Here is a 20,796-nt window from a genome sequence, read left to right on the forward strand (position 1 = left end):
AGTTCTCTGCTGCCAATAACTGGAATGAACTGCAAAAATCAATGAAGCTGGAGACACATATCTCCCTCACTAGCTTTAAGCACCAGCTGTCAGAGCAGCTCACAGATCACTGCACCTGTACATAGCCCATATGTAAATAGCCCATCCAACTACCGCATCCCCATACTGTATTAATGTATTTATCTTGCTCCTTTGCATCCCAGTATCTCTACTTGTACATTCATCTTCTGCACATCAATCACTCCAGTGTTTAATTGGTATATTGTAATTACTTCACCACCATGGCCTATTTATTGCCTTTGCCTCCATTATCATACCTTATTTGCACATACTGTATATAAACTTTTTTTCTACTGTATTATTGACTGTACGTTTGTTTATTCCATGTGTAAGTCTGTGTTGTTGTATGTGTCGAACTGCTTTGCTTTATTCTTGGCCAGGTTGCAGTTGTAAATGAGAACTTGTTCTTAACTAACCTACCTGGTTAAATAAAGGTAAAATAAAAATGTAAAACATGTAGGGTCAGTCTCTATGGGCCGAGTGGGTTTCAATGAACCTAGTCTTGTGATTCCATGACTCTTCTAAATGGCATCATTTTCGCAATGTTAAAAATGATTTGAATACATTGCAAATGGACAAGGCTGTTTCTCGGCCTGAAAACCGTCTAGAGCCACATAACTCACTGTGCACTATTGACTTAAGCTCTAGAACAGGTTTATAAAATTTCAGAGCTCTAGGTCTGACAGTTCTTTGATGGTTCGAACGCCGGTATCTTTTGCAGGCTCTGTGTGTCTGTAAGCCCCACACTGTGTCACTCCATCCTGGCTGTGTGTGTGTGTTTTTTCTTGTACATCTGATGAGAGAACTGACTGATTTACAGTTCATGAGGGTTGCCTAATCACACAAATGACATTTTGGAAAGATGTGACATTTTTAACCCTTCGAAACAGCCCCAATGACCCCAATTGAAAGCACTTCCTGTTGTCACAGGAAGCTGAAGGTAAACACATATCTTAATTTGAGCAGTCTTTTACATAATCCTGAGTTAAGTCTTTACGTTAAGAACTGACTGATTTACAGAGGGTTGAATGCAGTGTTTTTCAGTAACTGTAGGTTGTGAAATCAAAACCACTTTTAGGTTCAATTTAACCACTTCTGGTTGCTCCAGTAGGCTTAAAATCAGCACAGGTAATACTCATAGTAGCCTGATGTATTGTTAATGAAGACAGTTTGATATGGCAATCATAACTCACATAGGCATCAGGTTGAAGTTAGGGGTGCAAGCAATGTATTCCTATGGGGAGAGATGTCAATGAAAACTGTTAAAAGAAAACACACTGTTTTCACACAGTCAATGTTAGGTTTTCACAGATCGGGAGGACCTTAGGAACGTTATTGTGGTTGAATTATGCTTCTAGCCTTAACGGTTCTGCTGCTCTCACCCAAAAGCACCTCACATTTAGGTCAAGCTTCATTTTGGGCCTACTTTTTTGCACGGTCTCTGCGGTCAGACCGAGCGAGCTAGGTCAAGTGGGGCATCTCCTCGAACTTGGCACGGCCTAGAGACTATGGGGATTCCATTTGTTTCCCTTTCTGTGATGATTTAAGCCTGCAAATGTCTGTATTTCAGCCCTATTTGATGGTAAAGTTCATACTTCCCCTTTAGGATATGAAGAGGACCATTCAATATTTTCATGTTGATATCTGTAGAGGTACAGATGACCTTGAACACATGGCAAAAATAATTTTGAAAATGGCCTGCACAGAAGCAGAGTTAGAGCATAACCTGTAAACCCATGTTATCGTTAGGGAGAAACTTGGATGTGTCACACTAAATTAACCTGCGCGCAGCTAGAATAACTCTGTGGCTTATCCACCCCAACCTGCCCCCTGAAGAGCCCATCGAATACGGTGTGTCTGTGTGACCTAGAGGCCACAATATGTCCATAGCATCAATAAATCATTAAATCACTACAAGTCATTCTTCATTCCATGCAATTTGCATGGTCGCTGCGGTCAGACCGAGAGAGCTAAGGTCAGACTCAGCTTGAACTCGGCATGTTCTAGAGACTATGATGATGCCATTTTCCAACACTTTTAATGTTGATTTCAGCATGTATATTTTCTGTAGGTCATCACTGTTTAAACATATTGGAAATATACCTGAGTTGTAGTCAGGGAACAGCATTCTTACATACTGTAGGTATTCCTCTTGTCCAGATGGGATAGGGCAGTGTGCAGTGGGATGGTGATTGTGTTGTATGTGGCTATATTGGGGCGGTATGCAAATTGAAGTGGGTCAAGGGTGTCAGGTAAGGTGGAGGGGATTTGATCCTTAACTAGCCTCTCAATGAACTTCATGATGACAGTAGTGAGTGCTATGGGGAGATAGTCATTTAGTTCAATCAAATGTATTTAGAAAGCCCTTTTTTACATCAGCCAATGTCACAACGTGCTGTCCAGAAACCTATCTTAATAAAACCCCAATACAGATGTAGAAGCACGGTGGCTAGGAAAAACTCCCTAGCAAGGCCGGAGCCTAGGAAAAAACATAGAGAGGAACCAGGCTCTGAGGGGTGGCGCTGTGCCGCGTGGAGATTATAACCGAACATGGCCAAGATGTTCAAACGTTCATAGATGACCAGCAGGGTCAGATATTAATAATCACAGGGGTTGTAGAGGTTGCAACAGGTCAGCAGCTCGAGTAAATGTCAGTTGGCTTTTCATAGCCGATCATTCAGAGTTAGAGACAGCAGGTGCGGTAGAGAGAGAGTCCAAAACAGCAGGTCCAGGACAAGGTAGCACGTCCAGTGAACAGGTCAGGGTTCCATAGCCGCAGCCAGAACAGCATAAATACTGAAGGCTGAGACAGGAGGGGTCGGGAGACACAAGATATAAACCCACCCATTTTGCCAAAGCACAGCCCCCACACCACCATAGGGATATCTTCAACCACCTATCTACTACGCTGAAACAAGGCAGAGTATAGCCCACGAAGATCTCACCCACTGGACAAACCCAAGGGGCGCCAACCCAGACAGGAAGATCACGTCAGTGACTCATCCCACTCAAGTGACGCACCCTTCCTAGGGACGGCATGGAAGAGCACCAGTAAGCCAGTGACTCAGCCTCCGTAATAGGGTTAGAGGCAGAGAATCCCAGTGGAGAGAGGGGAACCGGCCAGGCAGAGACAGCAAGGGCGGTTAGTCTCTCCAGTGCCTTTCCATTCACCTTCACATCCCTGGGCCAGACTACACTCAATCATAGGAGTCTTCAATAAAGACGTAAAGGTCGAGACAGACTCTGCGTCTCTCACATGGATAGGCAGACCATTGAATAAAAATTGAATATTATAATGCTTTGTAGGTTAGCAGTAAAACCTTGAAATCAGCGCTAGCCTTAACAGGAAGCAAGTGTAGAGAGGCTAGCACTGGAGTAATATGACAAAGTTTTGGCATTCTAGTCAAGATTCTAGCAGCCGTGTTCAGTTACCTTTTACTTTCTCTGGATACAGGAAGAATGGTGGACATCTTGAAGCAAGTGGGGACAGCAGACTGGGATAGGGAGATATTGACTATGTCTGTAAGCTCTCCAAATGAAATCAACAAAGCACTATCAAAAGTACCTACCATCTATCAACCTTGTACTGCTGCCCTGCTTTTTACCAGCACGCCCTGCTCCAACGGTCCAACCCTGGAAAGTCTACAGAAAGCTGCAGAAGGTGAAAACCTGTAAGGCAGAGGGCTCAGATGAAATCCCAGGCAGACTAAAAAAGGAGTCTGCATATGAATTGAGCGGGCCACTGGCTGATATTCTTGGCCTGTCGATGCGATAAGGCATTGTTCCTGATGAATGGAAAGAAGATAGTGGGCTCTTTACCATAAACCAAGCCACTCTCCATCAGTGAAATATATCTCATTAACCTCTCTCCTGAGCAAAGTAGCTAAGAGCTTTATCACTGCGCTTAGCGATATCCTACCCCAAGTTAATACTCAACAGTACGGATGTCTACAAAGCCGGTCATCCACTCACTGGTGGATATAACCAACAAGCTCTTCAAGTCCCAGGATAAGAATGGTTGCCCACCTACTTCAGCAAAGCCTTCTAACGTGTCTGCCACAACCTTGCCATCAACAGGATGTTAGACCTCCAGCTTCGACCATCCCTTGCCATATGGATAGACAACTTCCTCTCTAAGGCTGCCTTTATACAGGCAGCAAATTCTGATATTTTCCACTAATTGGTCCTTTTACCAATCACATCAGATCTTTTCACATCAGATATTTTTCAGAGCTGATCTGATTGGTCAAAGACCAATTAGTGGGAAACATATCCGAATTGGGCTGCCTGTCTAAATGTAGACACTAGGTTGTAATGTATCATGGTGTGCTGTCGAACAGTGTCAGTGTATTTTATGGCCTACCTCAAGGAACTCTGCTTGGCCTGCTGATTTTTATTGTATATGTAACAATGTTTCTTCCGTCCCTCTCCTCACTCCAACCAGGGATCCTCTGAACACATCAGCAACTGCCTCCCACAAAGCATTGTTACCTATCAACTACTTCAAGATTACCTAACAACTACTTCAAGGTCTCAGAGCGAGTGATGTCACCGACTGAAATGTTACTAGCATGCACCTCTAACTAGATGGCCATTTCACACGGGTTATTCTCATCCCCTTTGATCTCCTCAATCTCGGCAGCAACCGGGCAGAGCACAACTGAGTCATCCAGGTCATGGCACCGTCCCTCTCCTTGCCCCGACCTGGGCTCGAAACAGAGACCCTCTGAACACAAACAACTGCCTCTCACGAAGAATCGTTACCTATTGCTCCACAAAAGCCACTGCTTTTGCAGAGCAAGGGAAACAACTACTTCAAGGTCTTCGAGCAGGTGACATCACCAATTGAAACACTACTAGCACGCACTGCTAACTAGCTAGCAATTTCACACAGGTGACACATATCAACAGTGTAGCCAGGCTAACTGCAGTCAAACAATGGAAGCTTGTGGATCACCTTCCACCATCCAAGAAGACCTGGTTGACCTAGAGAAGTGGTCAGTGGGGAGCCACATGCTCTGAACCCTAAAAAGTGCAAAGTGCTCCACCCGTACTACCCCGCCTGTCTATTAACAACACATAACTCCAGATAGTTGAGGTATCAAGATCAAAGGAAATCTAAAATAGTCGACACAGGTAGAGAACGTCTGTTCCTCCTCCGATGCCTGAAGTACTTCCACATCCATAAGAATGACTTGGTAAGAGTATTTCCAACCTACATCCAACCAGTGGTGAAATATGCCGCCCCAGTGTGGCACGCAGGGCTAATCAAGAGACAATCCGATACCATCGAGACTGTCCAAAGGAAAGCAGTTCGTATCATCATTGGCACAGACGACACCTCCTGCTCAGATGCATGCACCAATCTCGGTCTATCATCACTACACACGCAGAGAAAGTCTTTCAAGATCCTTTAAGGCTCTTGAGAGACTTCTTTAATCCGATCCTTACCGCCATATGCTCCCACTCCAACAATCGTCTGTGAGCCAATACCAGACCCACTCCTCAACTAAACTGGAACTGATCCATTGCAGGACTGTGCATTTCCATGGCAGCATCATCCCAACCATGGTTTTCCTGCTGAACAGTTGATGATGAACATTATTGTATTTTAGTTAGTAATATCAATTTTAATATTCAAATGTATGTCGTACTCACAATTCAGCATGTTGCTGCCTTTTGTACAATTTCCTGTTAAAAAATGTAAATAAAAATATTCTCTCAGAAAAGAGAGATGTAATAATTCATACAGTATTATGTGGAGAGGGGAGATGGATTTATCTGACATAGAGATGTATAATGTAGTGATCTGACCATAACCTTTACCTCTGCTCTCTTTCTGCAGTGCAACAATGACTACGTCCCCGTGTGCGGCTCCAACAATGAGAACTACCAGAACGAATGTTATCTACGCAGGGATGCCTGCAAGCAGCAGTCTGAAGTGCTGGTGGTGTCAGAGGGCTCTTGTCCTGTCGGTACGTAGCCTACGTAGCATCTTAAGGATGGACATATACATAGGTCTGTAGATGCATACCTACAGTTGAAGTCGGAAGTTTATACACACCTTAGCCAAATACATTTAAACTCAGTTTTTCAAATTTCCTGACATTTAATCCTAGTAAAAATCCCTGTTTTAGGTCAGTTAGGATCACCACTTTATTTTAAGAATGTGAAATGTCAGAATAATAATAGAGAGAATGATTTATTTCATTATTTCACCCCAGTGGGTCATAAGTTTACATACACTCAATTAGTATTTGGTAGCATTGCCTTTAAATTATTTAACTTGGGTCAAATTTTTCGGGTAACCTTCCACAAGTTTCCCACAATAAGTTGGGTGAATTTTGGTCATTTACACACACTATTTAGTTCAGTTCTTTGCACCTCATCATTGTGAGGTATTGTTTGTTTTGATACACATTTCTATTCAGAGCTCTGTTTTTTCCCGTATTAGTCCCGTATTGGGGATACCTTTTTAAAATGTTCATTTAACCAGGCAAGTCAGTTAAGAACAAATTCTTATTTACAATGACGGCCTAGGAACAGTGGGTTCAGGGGCAGAACAACAGATTCTTACCTTGTCAGTTCGGGGATTTGATCCTTTCGGTTACTGGCCCAACGATCTAACCACTAGGCTACCTGCCTCTTTTTGCATAATCCCTGCTTGTACTTTTGCCTATCGGATTTCCTGTCATCAACCTCTTGCCTGATCTCCCGGACTACGTCATTATCCTTCTCCCTGCCTGTACTGTTGTCATTTTGGACCCCTGTGTATGACCTTCTGTCTGCCCCTGGACCCAGCTACCTGCCTCCACCTGTGGTCCTTTACAAAAAAACACCTGATGCGCCCTATGCTTGTAACCAGCTCTCTGTCTCCAATCGTATTCATTACAGAAGGAGTAGCTAGAAAGTTGGAATATTGTTTGAAGGCACTACACTCTCCTTCAGTCCAATATCAAACTATAAAAGCTAAACTGATTTCATCCACAATACTTTAGTTCATCAGAGTTACTAATGTAGTATGCGAATCAAGCTTTGTTAGAGAAAGAAAGTTATCCCTTTTCTCAATTCTGAGCCAAGCTGAGTCAAACTGTACTGTGCTAGCCTGGTTAAGCATTGACCACACTTTCTGGAACCGTGTGAGGAAATAATACTGTGAGAAGAACATATCCAAGTCAGCACAGTATGGTTTGGTCAGCACAATAGTGTGAAAAGTAGGAGTATCCCACAATTCCTTTTTTATCAAGATAAGAACCTACATGCATGTTGATTTTATCTAGCGCTTAGCACAGGTCATGTTCATTAGGGCATGCAACAGGAAACATTTTGCAGTGACAAACAGACATTTGTGTTTTACTGGACATGTCCAGGTAGTACCTTCCTGTTTCAGTCAGTTTTCTTCTGTTTGCTGCCTGAACAAAACCAAAGTGAATCTGTTTTCAAGGGGAACATGTTGGCTCCACTCAAGCTCCACTGTTGGGCTAGCGTTGTACACTGGGGGTTTTCCTGGCTCAGCTAACCTCACTGCCACCCTGGTCAACTCCAATCAAGGGACCTAAAACACTCGTATAGCTCAGCAGTCCACCACACTCATAAGGAACACAGTAGGAATTGGAGCGTGTGTGTGTGAATGGGTGAATGGGTGGGGGAGGGTTGAGGGTTGTGTGTGTTTCTGATTTGTTTCACAAAAGTAACTTAATTTAGCCTAATTTACATGGAAGCTCTTAACTCTATGTAAATTGCTTGAACGTTTGTCATTTACCTTGTGTGTGTGTGTGTGTGTGTGTATGTTTGCATGTACACTGTATGTATGTGTGCGTGCATGTGTGTGTGCATCTGCCTGTGTGTCTTTTCTGTGAGAGTGTGAAATATATATATTTTTTCATGTGATGAGAGTTCATTTTGAGAGACAAGCCTCAGAAAACAAAAGAAATATCATCGCACCCTGGCAGAACGGACGTGACAGTGATGAGAATAGGCTGACAGCTCACTTCCCTCCGCAACGCCCAGCCCCCTTCTCCCCCTTCACTGTCACTTCAAAAGAATATATGGTCAAATTACATTTTAAAAACTATTTATGTACTGGATGTTTACTCTTGGAAGTAGTCTTACAAACAAACAACATCAACAAAGAAGGGAGTAAAACAGTGTCCTGGGCACAAAAAAAGTTATTAACCTCTATCTTGCCTATTCATCCCCCTTTCTCTCCCTCTCTCTTTGTTTTCTTTGTCAGTTCTCCCTCACCCTTTACCTACCTTTCTCTGCGAAACTACACATCAGATAAATAATTGAGGGGACAGTGAATGTGTCCATACACTGCTAGCTTGATTAACATGGGTCATGCATTTTAAGAAACCAAAAAAGTAACAATTCACTCAACACCCGCTAGAAAAGGCTTTCATAAACATGTGATGACGTGGTTAAGGTGTGTTAGTGCTGGGCTTGAACCAAAACCTGCACACAATACCTTTTCAAGGACTGATGATGGACATCCCTGTTTAAAACAAACCAATCACAGAATGAAGACAAGAATAGGCTGTCAGTCTCACTCCCATTTCAAATCTACTAGTTCCTTAAAATACTTGTAGAAGAGCTGTCACTCAAACCCACATCTGACTACTCACTCTCTCCACATGTGATACTATATGTATGTCCAGGCATACCTTAGCATCCTCTGATCGGATGGTTCGTACCCTGTCTATTCACACCTAAATTCCCAATGGCTGTCCAGTATCCAGGCATCTCTGTATGTTCTCTTATTGGCTACCCTGTCACCCTGTCTTACAAGTAAACAAGTCTGGTCTTCATCAGAACACTGGCTAATGTGTTCTGTAGCCTACATGTTGGCAACACAGCCAGGCTCATTGTTGTTGTTTACCTCAATAACCATATCCGACAGTGACAGCAGGGCTCTGTCCTCCCAGAATCGCCGTGTGACTAGAGCCAAGGCCAAAAGGCCAGAATCGGGGGTTTTCTGTAGCTGTCGAACTGGGAACAGAAGGACACAGAGCCAAGTTGCCAAGTCATGCTACCATGCTACTGGGTACCACTGTGTACTTCAAAAGTACTATTTAAACAAGAGAGTCACATTCGGATGACTCTGTAGAGAGCTTCTGCAAGGAAGAAGACCATGTTAAATGGTTGCTTAAATGTTCCAGTACTGGTTTTCCAATGTTTTTGACTCACAACCTTCGAGTTGTATCATATATTTTTCATAAGAAAATGTATTGTTTACTTATACTTTTAGAATTGAGGGAAAGATGAGTTTGTTTACATTTGGGCTACAGAAAAGCAGGTACTCACCAAGCTAGCACTAGGCAGTGAGCAAACAGAGAGTGAATGATAGCTGATTAGCACAGGATGCTTCAGTTCCTCCATCCCATTGAGTGTTAGTGCTACAGTGCAGTCAGCAATTTAGTGACTTGAAACAGTGAACCGTTTGAGGAACCACTTGTCAGATTTCTTGGCTGCTTAGGCAAGTCACAGCTGACATGAGCCATATGTTTGGTTGACTGGGGGGGGATGCACAATCTCAGATATCAAGGGAATTGAAGGCAAACATGTGGAGTGTTGCTGACAAATCTCAGAGGGTGACTTCCAGAGAGAGGCAAAGGGATCAATAAATCCGTCAACTTTGGGACACACTAGTGACTTAATGCAATTTATACAACAGGTGGGTCTAATCCTGGACGCTGATTGGTGTCTATTCCATAATTTACCACCGGCTAAAGCTATGATGTTGAAGTTAATATCCACTGTCTTATCAGCCCAGCCAAACAATTTATAAACTGGATCTCTACTGTAAAAAGCATCTAGACATTATTTCCCATTTCTTTTAGACGAGCAAATGGATTGCATAATGGCAAAAATATGTCAATATATGTCAATATTCAATCTCCAGCTGTCCCATAGTAATGAACGTGTAGGGGTCTGGACAAGACAGACAGGCAAGCAGCTTTTCTCAGTCAGTCAAAATCATCAATAAGCATAATTTATTGATATATACAGTGCATTTGGAAAGTATTCAGACCCCTTGACTATTTCCACATTTTGTTACATTACAGTCCTCCAGACGTGACTCTTGGATTTCAAGCTAAAGAATTAAATCTTGGTTTCATCAGACCTTGTTTCTCATGGTCTGAGAGTCCTTTAGGTGCCTTTTGGCAACCTCCAAGCAGGCTGTCAGTTCCATTTGGCCACTCTACCATCAAGGCCTGATTGGTGGAGTGCTGTAGATAAGGTTCTCCCATCTCCACAGAGGAACTCTGGAGCTCTGTCAGAGTGACCATCGGGTTCTTGGTCACCACCTTGACCAAGGCCCTTTCACCCGATTGATCATTTTGGCCAGACGGCCAGCTCTAGGAAGAGTTTTGGCGGTTCCAAAACCACTGTGCCACTGTGTTCTTGGGGACTTTCAATTCTGCAGAAATGTTTTGGTACCCTTCCCCAGATCTGTGCCTTGACACAATCCTGTCTCTGAGCTCCAATTCCTTCCACCTCATGGCTTGGTTTTTGTGCTTACATGCCCTGTCAACTGTGGGACCTTATATAGACAGGTCTTTGCCTTTCCAAATCATGTCCAATCATTTTAATTTACCACAGGTCATCTCCAATGAAATTGTAGAAACAGCTCAAGGATGATCAATGGAAACAGGATGCACCTGAGCTCAATTTCAATTCTTATAGCAAAGGGTCTGAATACTTATGTAAATGGCATATATATATATATTTTTGCCATCATTTCTAAAAACCTGTTTTCACTTTGTCATTTTGGGGTATTGTGTGTATATTGATGATGGAAAAAAACAATTTAATACATTTTTGAATAAGGCTGTAACGTAACAAAACGTAAAAAAGGTCAAGGGGTCTGAATTCTTTCCAAATGCACTGTACAAAGAAATGTCAATAGAAAACCGGTAAAACTAAATGCACTGCAGCTAGTTTGCAGTCTTTCCAGCTTCCTTTTGAAGTTATTGTGTTAGCTGTGTTGTTGGCTAGCTCCTCTAAACAACAGTGTCCTGACGAGAGAGCACATGTTCTATGCCAAGTAAAATCTCACATCATTAGTTCATTGTTATGGATGCAAGATGGCGCCGGATGAGATGGCTGATGTTTTACAGGCTCCTAACCAATTGTGCTATTGTGTGTGTTTTTTTTGCATTATTTGAAACTTATTTTGTACATAATGTTTCTGCCATCGTCTCTTATGTTCGAAAAGAGTTTTGCATATCATGACAATGATTACTCATCTCGTACTGGACAAATACTTTTTCATTAACGAGTCGGTCACAAAGGATTTACTTAAGACACCCAACAAGGCCCAAATCCCAGTCATTTGCATGAAGAAGAGACGAAGATATCGGGGACGTAGGTCGGGGTGCCTTGTAAGGATCCAACAGCGAGTGAGTAATCCGCCTTTACCATCAATCCTATTAGCCAACGTGCAATCATTGGATAATAAAATGAATGAGCTCCGATCAAGACTATCCTACCAACGGGACATTAAAAAGTTGTAGCTGAATGACGACATGGATAACATAGCTGGCTGGGTTTTTGGTCCATCAGCAACATAGAACAGCTGCCTCTGGTAAGACAAGGTGGTGGTCTTTGTCTATTTGTAAATAATGTAAATAATGCTGGTGCACGAAATAAGGAAGTCTCAAGGTTTTACTCACCTGAGGTAGAGTATATCTTGATAAACTGTAGACCACACTACTTACCAAGAAAGTATTTATCTATATTTTACCTAGCTGTCTATTTACCACCACTTACAGATTCTGGCACTAAGAAGGGACTCAACGAGCTGTATAAGGCCATAAACAAACAAGAAAATGCTCATCCAGAGGCGGTGCTCCTAGTGGCCGGGGACTTTAATGCAGGGAAATGTAAATCCATTTTACCTAATGTCTTCCAGTATGTTACATTTACAAAAAAACTCTATACCACCTTTACTCCACACACAGAGACACGTACAAAGCTCTCCCTCACCCTCCATTTGGCAAATATGACCATACATTGGCTTTATCAATAAGTGCATTGATGACCTCGACCCCCTAGTGACATACCCCAACGAGAAGCAATGTTTTACAGGCAACATCCGAATTGAGCTAAAAGGTAGAGCTTCTGCTTTCAAGGAGCAAACCTGGAAGCTTATAAGAAATCCCACTATGCCCTCCGACAAACCATATAACAGGCAAAGTGTCAATACAGGACTAAGATTGAATCATACTACACCGGGCTCCGACGCTCGTCGGATATGGCAGGGCTTGCAAACTTTTACGGACTACAAAGGGAGAGCCACTCCAATTTGCATATCTCCCCAACAGATCCATTGATGATGCAATCTCTATTGCACTCCACACTTCCCTTTCCCACATGCACAAAAGGAACACCTACAGTTGAAGTTGGAAGTTTACATACACCTTAGCCAAATACATTTAAACTCAGTTTTTCAAAATTCCTGACATTTAATCCTAGTAAAAATCACCTGTTTTAGGTCAGTTAGGATCACCACTACATACCAATTTCACAGCTCCCAGTTCGCTGTGCATTTTGTTTTCAGTATCGTCTAGAAAGAAAACAGACTGGGGTCATTAAGTAATGTAAGGGATTACATTAGCTAATAAGGGACTTTAGCTAATAGCCTATACAGTACCTGATCCTGCAGAGCTGGATGCTGATGTGACATGCTGTGACTTCTTGGGGGGACATCTTCTACATCATCCTTAAATACAGTGAGGCAAAAAAGTATTTAGTCAGCCACCAATTGTGCAAGTTCTCCCACTTAAAAATATGAGAGAGGCCTGTAATTTTCATCATAGGTATACTTCAACTACAGTGCCTTGCGAAAGTATTCGGCCCCCTTGAACTTTGCGACCTTTTGCCACATTTCAGGCTTCAAACATAAAGATATAAAACTGTATTTTTTTGTGAAGAATCAACAAGTGGGACACAATCATGAAGTGGAACAACATTTATTGGATATTTCAAACTTTTTTAACAAATCAAAAACTGAAAAATTGGGCGTGCAAATTTATTCAGCCCCCTTAAGTTAATACTTTGTAGCGCCACCTTTTGCTGCGATTACAGCTGTAGGTCGATTGGGGTATGTCTCTATCAGTTTTGCACATCGAGAGACTGACATTTTTTGCCATTCCTCCTTGCAAAACAGCTCGAGCTCAGTGAGGTTGGATGGAGAGCATTTGTGAACAGCAGTTTTCAGTTCTTTCCACAGATTCTCGATTGGATTCAGGTCTGGACTTTGACTTGGCCATTCTAACACCTGGATATGTTTATTTTTGAACCATTCCATTGTAGATTTTGCTTTATGTTTTGGATCATTGTCTTGTTGGAAGACAAATCTCTGTCCCAGTCTCAGGTCTTTTGCAGACTCCATCAGGTTTTCTTCCAGAATGGTCCTGTATTTGGCTCCATCCATCTTCCCATCAATTTTAACCATCTTCCCTGTCCCTGCTGAAGAAAAGCAGGCCCAAACCATGATGCTGCCACCACCATGTTTGACAGTGGGGATGGTGTGTTCAGGGTGTTGCTTTTACGCCAAACATAACGTTTTGCATTGTTGCCAAAAAGTTCAATTTTGGTTTCATCTGACCAGAGCACCTTCTTCCACATGTTTGGTGTGTCTCCCAGGTGGCTTGTGGCAAACTTTAAACAACACTTTTTATGGATATCTTTAAGAATTGGCTTTCTTCTTGCCACTCTTCCATAAAGGCCAGATTTGTGCAATATATGACTGATTGTTGTCCTATGGACAGAGTCTCCCACCTCAGCTGTAGATCTCTGCAGTTCATCCAGAGTGATCATGGGCCTCTTGGCTGCATCTCTGATCAGTCTTCTCCTTGTATGAGCTGAAAGTTTAGAGGGACGGCCAGGTCTTGGTAGATTTGCAGTGGTCTGATACTCCTTCCATTTCAATATTATCGCTTGCACAGTGCTCCTTGGGATGTTGGGAAATCTTGTTGTATCCAAATCCGGCTTTAAACTTCTTCACAACAGTATCTCGGACCTGCCTGGTGTGTTCCTTGTTCTTCATGATGCTCTCTGCGCTTTTAACGGACCTCTGAGACTATCACAGTGCAGGTGCATTTATACGGAGACTTGATTACACACAGGTGGATTGTATTTATCATTAGTCATTTAGGTCAACATTGGATCATTCAGAGATCCTCACTGAACTTCTGGAGAGAGTTTGCTGCAATGAAAGTAAAGGAGCTGAATAATTTTGCACGCCCAATTCTTCAGTTTTTGATTTGTTAAAAAAGTTTGAAATATCCAATAAATGTCGTTCCACTTCATGATTGTGTCCCACTTGTTGTTGATTCTTCACAAAAAATACAGTTTTATATCTTTATGTTTGTTTGAAGCCTGAAATGTGGCAAAGGTCACAAAGTTCAAGGGGGCCGAATAGTTTCGCAAGGCACTGTATGACAGACAAAATTATTTTAAAAATCCAGAAAATCACATTGTAGGATTTTTAATGAATTTCTTTGCAAATTATGGTGGAAAATAAGTATTTGGTCACCTACAAACAAGCAAGATTTCTGGCTCTCACAGACCTGTAACTTCTTCTTTAAGAGTTTCCTCTGTCCTCCACTTGTTACCTGTATTAATGGCACCTGTTTGAACTTGTTATCAGTATAAAAGACACCTGTCCACAACCTCAAACAGTCACACACAACCACGTGGTTAAACTCTTAGACTATTGATACCGACAGAATAAGAACAAGTCTTTGGTATTAATTACTAGTCTGTAGCTAGGAATTCGGTGTCATTGAACGTGAAGAACGACAACCGCCGAAACATCCATTCTATAACAATTTAATCAATATCACTCTGAACAATCCATTCTAACCGTGAGATAGAGAAAGACTAACTTTTCAACAAAGATCCCGACGACACACTGAGCGTAAATATATATATTGATTGCAATTGTTCCCGAATGAGTGAGCTTTCATGTGCAAAGGATTAGCATTTCAATTGTTATGATTTTCAACTTTGTAGTGTCTCATCTCAGTTGACCCCCACTTCCCTTTTTGTCCACCAAGCCACAGATAACCAACAATTTACAATGTTTGGAATGAGACTAACATGAGGTAAAGTAAATAATTCATTAATCAGAAGACTATTTGATCAGATTTAATATATCTGAAAAGTTATTTTAGGAAATGATAACTTTGTAATCTGAATATTTTCCTTGGTGCCCCCAACTTCCTAGTTAATTACAGTTACGTGATTAATCAGTTTGATCGAGTAATACTAATTACAGAGAATCTTTGATAAAAATTGTCTTCAATTTAATGATAGTAAAGACACGATACCTTACATGTGCAGAAGGGCCAGTGATGAAGTTGACTCTTGCTGGATTTTTTTTTTTTTGTTCTACTCTTGCCCTCCAATAGCACACTAACACTATACATCATAGAAAATAAGCATAGACATAAAAGGCATGATAATTAGAAAGTCATAAATAAGCAATAGGCATTTAATTTAATTATTGTATATACTATGTGTAGGCTGTGTAGACTCACTATGTGTAATTTAGGGATTGGCCGTCGGCATCAACGATACACATTTAGAGCCAGCCAAACACAACAAGGCGTACATTGAAGAAACACAGAAAATCAACGATCAAATCGATTACATAACTGTACATGTAAACCTAGGCTTACTGCTCAAGTAGGGCAAATTTGTCCAAATAAGATTCCATCACTGTAAGTAATTAGCTAGCTGGAATGCAAAAGGATGTTATTGCTAATTAGCTAGCTCACTTGCAAATGTGACTAATTAACACTATGCTAACATCGGTTAGCAGGTAGCTGGGGCGGCAGGTAGCCTAGTGGTTAGAGCGTTGGGCCAGAAACCAAAAGGTTGCTAGATCAAGGTAAAAAGAAATCTGTCGTTCTGCCCCTGAACAACGCTACTGTTCCTTGGCTATCATTGTAAATAATATTTTATTCTTAATGACTTGCCTAGTTAAATAAAACAATCAGTGCAGTAGTTAGTTATATAAAAATATACCTTTGCCCTGGTATAACATGAATGTTCCAAAGTACATTATAATGACAGACTCACTTACTTCCATGGTTTATATTTTCATCCGTGTTCGATTAAGATTTGCTTTCGTTGACGTTGATACCTTCGACGTGAACCTCAACTTGGGTGACCTTGAAGGAGACTGGAAGGGTTCGGGTTAAACGCGCTTGACTCCGCCCACATTGAACCCAGCCCCGAACTGCACACTGCAGTCAAGGGCTTCTCGGCTATTTAGCTAAAGAATCCCCATTTTGTGCTGGGAAGTGGGAGACCGGGGTTCAATTCTCCTATGGGCACTGTACAACGTGGCGGTCAGGAGTAGGCTACAGTACTGGACTATTTAACTAAACATGTAATTTGGGAGGTACACTATATATGCAAAATTATGTGGACACCCCTTCAAAATTGTGGATTCAGCTATTTCAGCCACACCCATTGCTGACAGGTGTGTACAACTGAGCACAAAGCTATGCAATCTCCATAGACAAACATTGACAGTAGAATGGCCCATACTGAAGATCTCAGTGACTTACATAGGATACCACCATTCCAACAAGTCAGATCTGCTAGAGCTGCCCCTGTGAAGTGGAAATGTTTAGGAGCAACAGCCGCAAAGTGATACGCCACACAAGCTCACAGAATGGGACTGCTGAGTGCTGAAGCGCGTAGTTCGTTAACATAGTCTGTCCTCGGTTGCAACACTCACTACCGAGTTCCAAACTGCCTCTGGAAGCAATTTCATCACAATAACTGTACATCGGGAGCTTCATGAAATAGGTTTCCATGGCTGAGCAGCCGCACACAAGCCTGAAAAGTGGTGTAAAGCTCGCCGTCATTGGACTCACCATCTGGCAGTCTGACAGACGAATCTGAGGTTGGCTGATGCCAGGAAAACGCTACCTGCCCCAATTCATTGTGGCAACTGTAAAGTTTGGTGGAGGAGGAATAATGGTCTGGGGCTGTTATTCATGGTTCGGGACCCTTAGTTCTAGTGAAGGGAAATCTTAATACTACAGCATACGATGACATTCTAGACTATTCTGTGCTTCCAACTCCGTGGCAACAATTTGGGGAAGGCCCTTTCCTCTTTCATGACAATGCCCCTGTGCACAAAGCGAGGTCCATACAGAAATGGTTTGTTGAGATCGGTGTGGAAGAACTTGACTGGCCTGCACAAAGCTCTGACCTCAACCCCATCGAACACCTTTGGGTTGAATTGGACCGACGACTACGAGCCAGGCCTAATCGCCCAACATCAGTGCCGACCTCACTAATGCTTTTGTGGCTGAATGGAAGCCCCCACAGTCCCCACAGCAATGTTCCCAACACCTAGTGGAAAGCTTTCCCAGAGGACCGGAGGCTGTTAAAGCAGCAAATGGGGGACCAACTCCATATTAATGCCCATGATTTTGCAATGAGATGTTCAAGCATCTTTTGGTCATGTAGTGTATTTCATCTGTTTTCAAGTCTCGAAATTAGACATAAATAAATGCATTTAACATATAAATAGGCACGCCACGCCATTCTTTTGTATGACATTGCGCAAACTCCAAAGATATCACAGTGTGTGTCGGGATAGCACAGCTCGGAAGCCTGTAGCCTTGCTGGCTCAGTCGAAGTGGCTATCTGAGGGTCGAATTAGCCCCGACACCATCGGTAATTGTAATTCTCTCAGCTTCGGGACATTTGTGAGAATGGCAGAGGCACGAGGTAATGTGCAAATGGAGGGGTGTGGGGAATGGGAATGGGGTGATTTGTGATTCAGCCACTGTCACTTCTCGCCTGTAGTCTATATGGGGCCATACTTGTGAACAAAACAATTCAACATTAAGTTAAAGCACCAGCCAATTAAAATTGTCAATATTGTGTCACATTATAGAACGCTACATTGTGGCTTGTCCCATCAGATAACCTGGCACACGTTAGCCCTATGCTAATCTCATCAGGTGACAGTGATTATTTCCTGTAACAAATTCCTCATTATCCTATCAAAGATCTTAAATGGGGTGTTCACCAAAAAACATTTCTGGGCCCTTTATAACACTTGCCTGGGTGTTTGTCAGTACCCCAGACAGTTTTTAGGTCCATTGTTAGAGTGTTTAGATTTCGTTATTTTTATGTCAAATTGCTGAATTTCTGAAATGACCTAAAATGCATTAAAAACAGTGTATTTGTTCTTACATAAACAACAATTGGTGTCTCTGCATTGAATTTCTAAATACATGTGTTTTTAATGTAAAAAGTGTAAAAAAAAACAAAGACCTGTTGGTGCAAACGTCTTCCATATAGTCTGTAATCCAGTAGATGCTCTCCTTCGTGATTCTAAAATATGTAATTACAGGAGGCGGGACGAAGGAGTTATGTGCCTTCAAGAAAGAACATCAGAATGAAAGGCAGTAAACAAAGATATGGTATCTAGCTAGGCTAGCGGGTAGTAATCTCTGAAGTAAAGTAAGGCTAGGTGAATAATATTAGTAGGTGAGTGACATTGGCCAAATGTAAGTGCAATAATGTTCCACAGATACAACTACACTACACATTTCCACTCTTTTCCTGACCGCAATGGAGTTTTGTGTCACACAGGGCTGCAGGCCATCCGACATCCTGCTGATAGTGTCGAAACGACCACTTTGTGGCCACTGACTACAATGGGGACCGGGTTCTGTTCCCACCGTCTTTCCACCATTAGCTAGCTAAGTTGCTAACACCGGTAGCTAGTCACCGCAAAGTAGTTTAATGTTATTTGTTTGATATTCCTTGAACTAGTTTGTAGTATTTTTTACTTAGCTACTACTGTAACAGTAACGTTAGCCTGTCCTACTGACTGTTTTGCTTAATTTGTTTTATGTAATTTGCTTTTTCTCATTATTATGTTACTGATAAGAAATAGTATATTATTTTCTACTAGATATCACAGTTTTCTTTAGTCCTCTTGACTGATTAAAATTAATTGCACTAGTGAAGGTCCATGAGTAGGACACAGCCCTAGCCAGAGCCATATAGATAAATACGCAGCTCTGGCCCTACCTGGTGCATGAGTTGTAATGACAACAAACTTGCCCAGCCTTTACATGAGGTCAATTAAAACATTTAGAATATCAGCTCATGCCCTGAATTGACATGTAATGACTGACTCTGTTTTATACCAGCCAACACCACCAATCACTCTTTCTGTTTATACCTGCCAGGGAGGAAATGGCAGAAGGAGAGGGGTGGTGGAACAGACATGAGGATAGGACAATGAACCATAGTTTCTCGGACCCAATGTTCCTCCACTCATGCCTCTTCTAATAACTTTTCAGGAGGATGTAAGGAATGACTAAATAGGACAAATTTACATTTTTTGTTTTGTTATTCTGTTACACATCTTTCAGGATATCCGAGAAGCTGTGTAGAGTATTCCAAACAGGCCAACGACTGGGTAGAGAAGAGTCTCTGAACAGAAGACATTCAACTTTAGAACACGATTGGTCCAGCAGGCTATCAAGCGGCGGGAAGATAAACAGATCATATACAAAGACCCATACTTCAAAGTTGAGACACGAGACCTACCTCCCAACATCACCCCAATAGAGAAACCAACCAAGGAGGAGCTGGTGGCAAAGCTTTTTAGCCTAACTTTGAAACTACCTTTAGCAAGCCTAATGATGGTATGATGTTGTGAAACATCATCAATAACTTCAAATTAAATTTTGTCACATGCGCCGAATACAACAGGTGTAGTAGGCCTTACAGTGAATTGCTTACTTAAAAGCCCTTAACCAACAATGCAGTTTTTTAGAAAATACCTAAAAAAAGTAAGTGATGAGAATAACAATTTATTAAAGAGCGGCAGTAAAATAACAAATGTGGGGCTATACACAGGGGGTACCGGTACAGCGTCAATGCGCTGAGGAACCGGTGTCGAGGTAATATTACATGTAGGTAGAATTATTAAAGTGACTATGCATAGATAATAACAGAGAGTAGCAGCAGCGTAGAAGGGGGGGGGGGGCAATGCAAATAGTTTGGGTAGCCATTTGATTAGATGTTCAGGAGTCTTATGGCTTGGTGCTCCTGTACCGCTTGCCGTGCAGTAGCAGAGAGAACATTCTATGACTAGGGTGGCTGGTGTCTTTGACAATTTTTAGGGCCATACTCTGACACCGTCTGGTATAGAGGTCCTAGATGGCAGGAAGCTTGGCCATGGTGGTGTACTGGGGCATACCCACTACCCTCTGTAGTGCCTTGCGGTCGGAGGCTGAGCAGTTGCCATACCCGGCAGTGATGCAACCCATCAGCATGTTCTCGATGGTGGAGCTGTAAAACCTTTTGAGGATCTGAGGACCCATGCCAAATCTTTTCTCCTGAGGGGGAATAGCTTATGTCGTGCCCTCTTCACAACTGTCTTGGTGTGCTTGGACCATGTTAGTTTGTTGGTGATGTGGATGCCAAGGAACTTGAAGCTCTCAACCTGCTCCACTCCAGCCCCATCGAAGAGAATGGGGGTGTGCTCGGTCCTCCTTTTCCTGTTGTCCACAATAAAAAATGTATGTGTGGAATTTCTTTCCTTCTTAATGCGTTTGAGCCAATCAGTTGTGTTGTGACAAGGTAGGGGTGGTATACAGAAGATAGCCCTATTTGGTAAAATACCAAGTCCATATTATGGCAAGAACAGCTCAAATAAGGAAAGAGAAACAACAG

The 20,796-nt window shown here is 42.2% G+C and overlaps 1 protein-coding gene and 1 long non-coding RNA gene across 3 annotated transcripts in view; one reads left to right on the plus strand and one right to left on the minus strand.

The window, feature by feature from the left end:
* The window catches only part of LOC149984588 (uncharacterized), a 238,972-nt gene that overhangs the window by 134,430 nt on the left and 83,746 nt on the right, over window positions 1–20,796 (minus strand). The window lies entirely within an intron of this gene.
* Window positions 1–20,796, plus strand: part of LOC110519971 (tomoregulin-2-like) — a 182,662-nt gene that overhangs the window by 55,708 nt on the left and 106,158 nt on the right. The window contains exon 3 of the mRNA XM_021596899.3: window positions 5,906–6,035. Coding sequence (XP_021452574.1) covers window positions 5,906–6,035 — 130 coding nt within the window. The remainder of the gene's footprint in view (window positions 1–5,905; window positions 6,036–20,796) is intronic.

The sequence above is a fragment of the Oncorhynchus mykiss genome, chromosome 3, assembly GCF_057628025.1.
Source record: "Oncorhynchus mykiss isolate SJ-2025 chromosome 3, ASM5762802v1, whole genome shotgun sequence".
Lineage (NCBI taxonomy): Eukaryota > Metazoa > Chordata > Actinopteri > Salmoniformes > Salmonidae > Oncorhynchus > Oncorhynchus mykiss.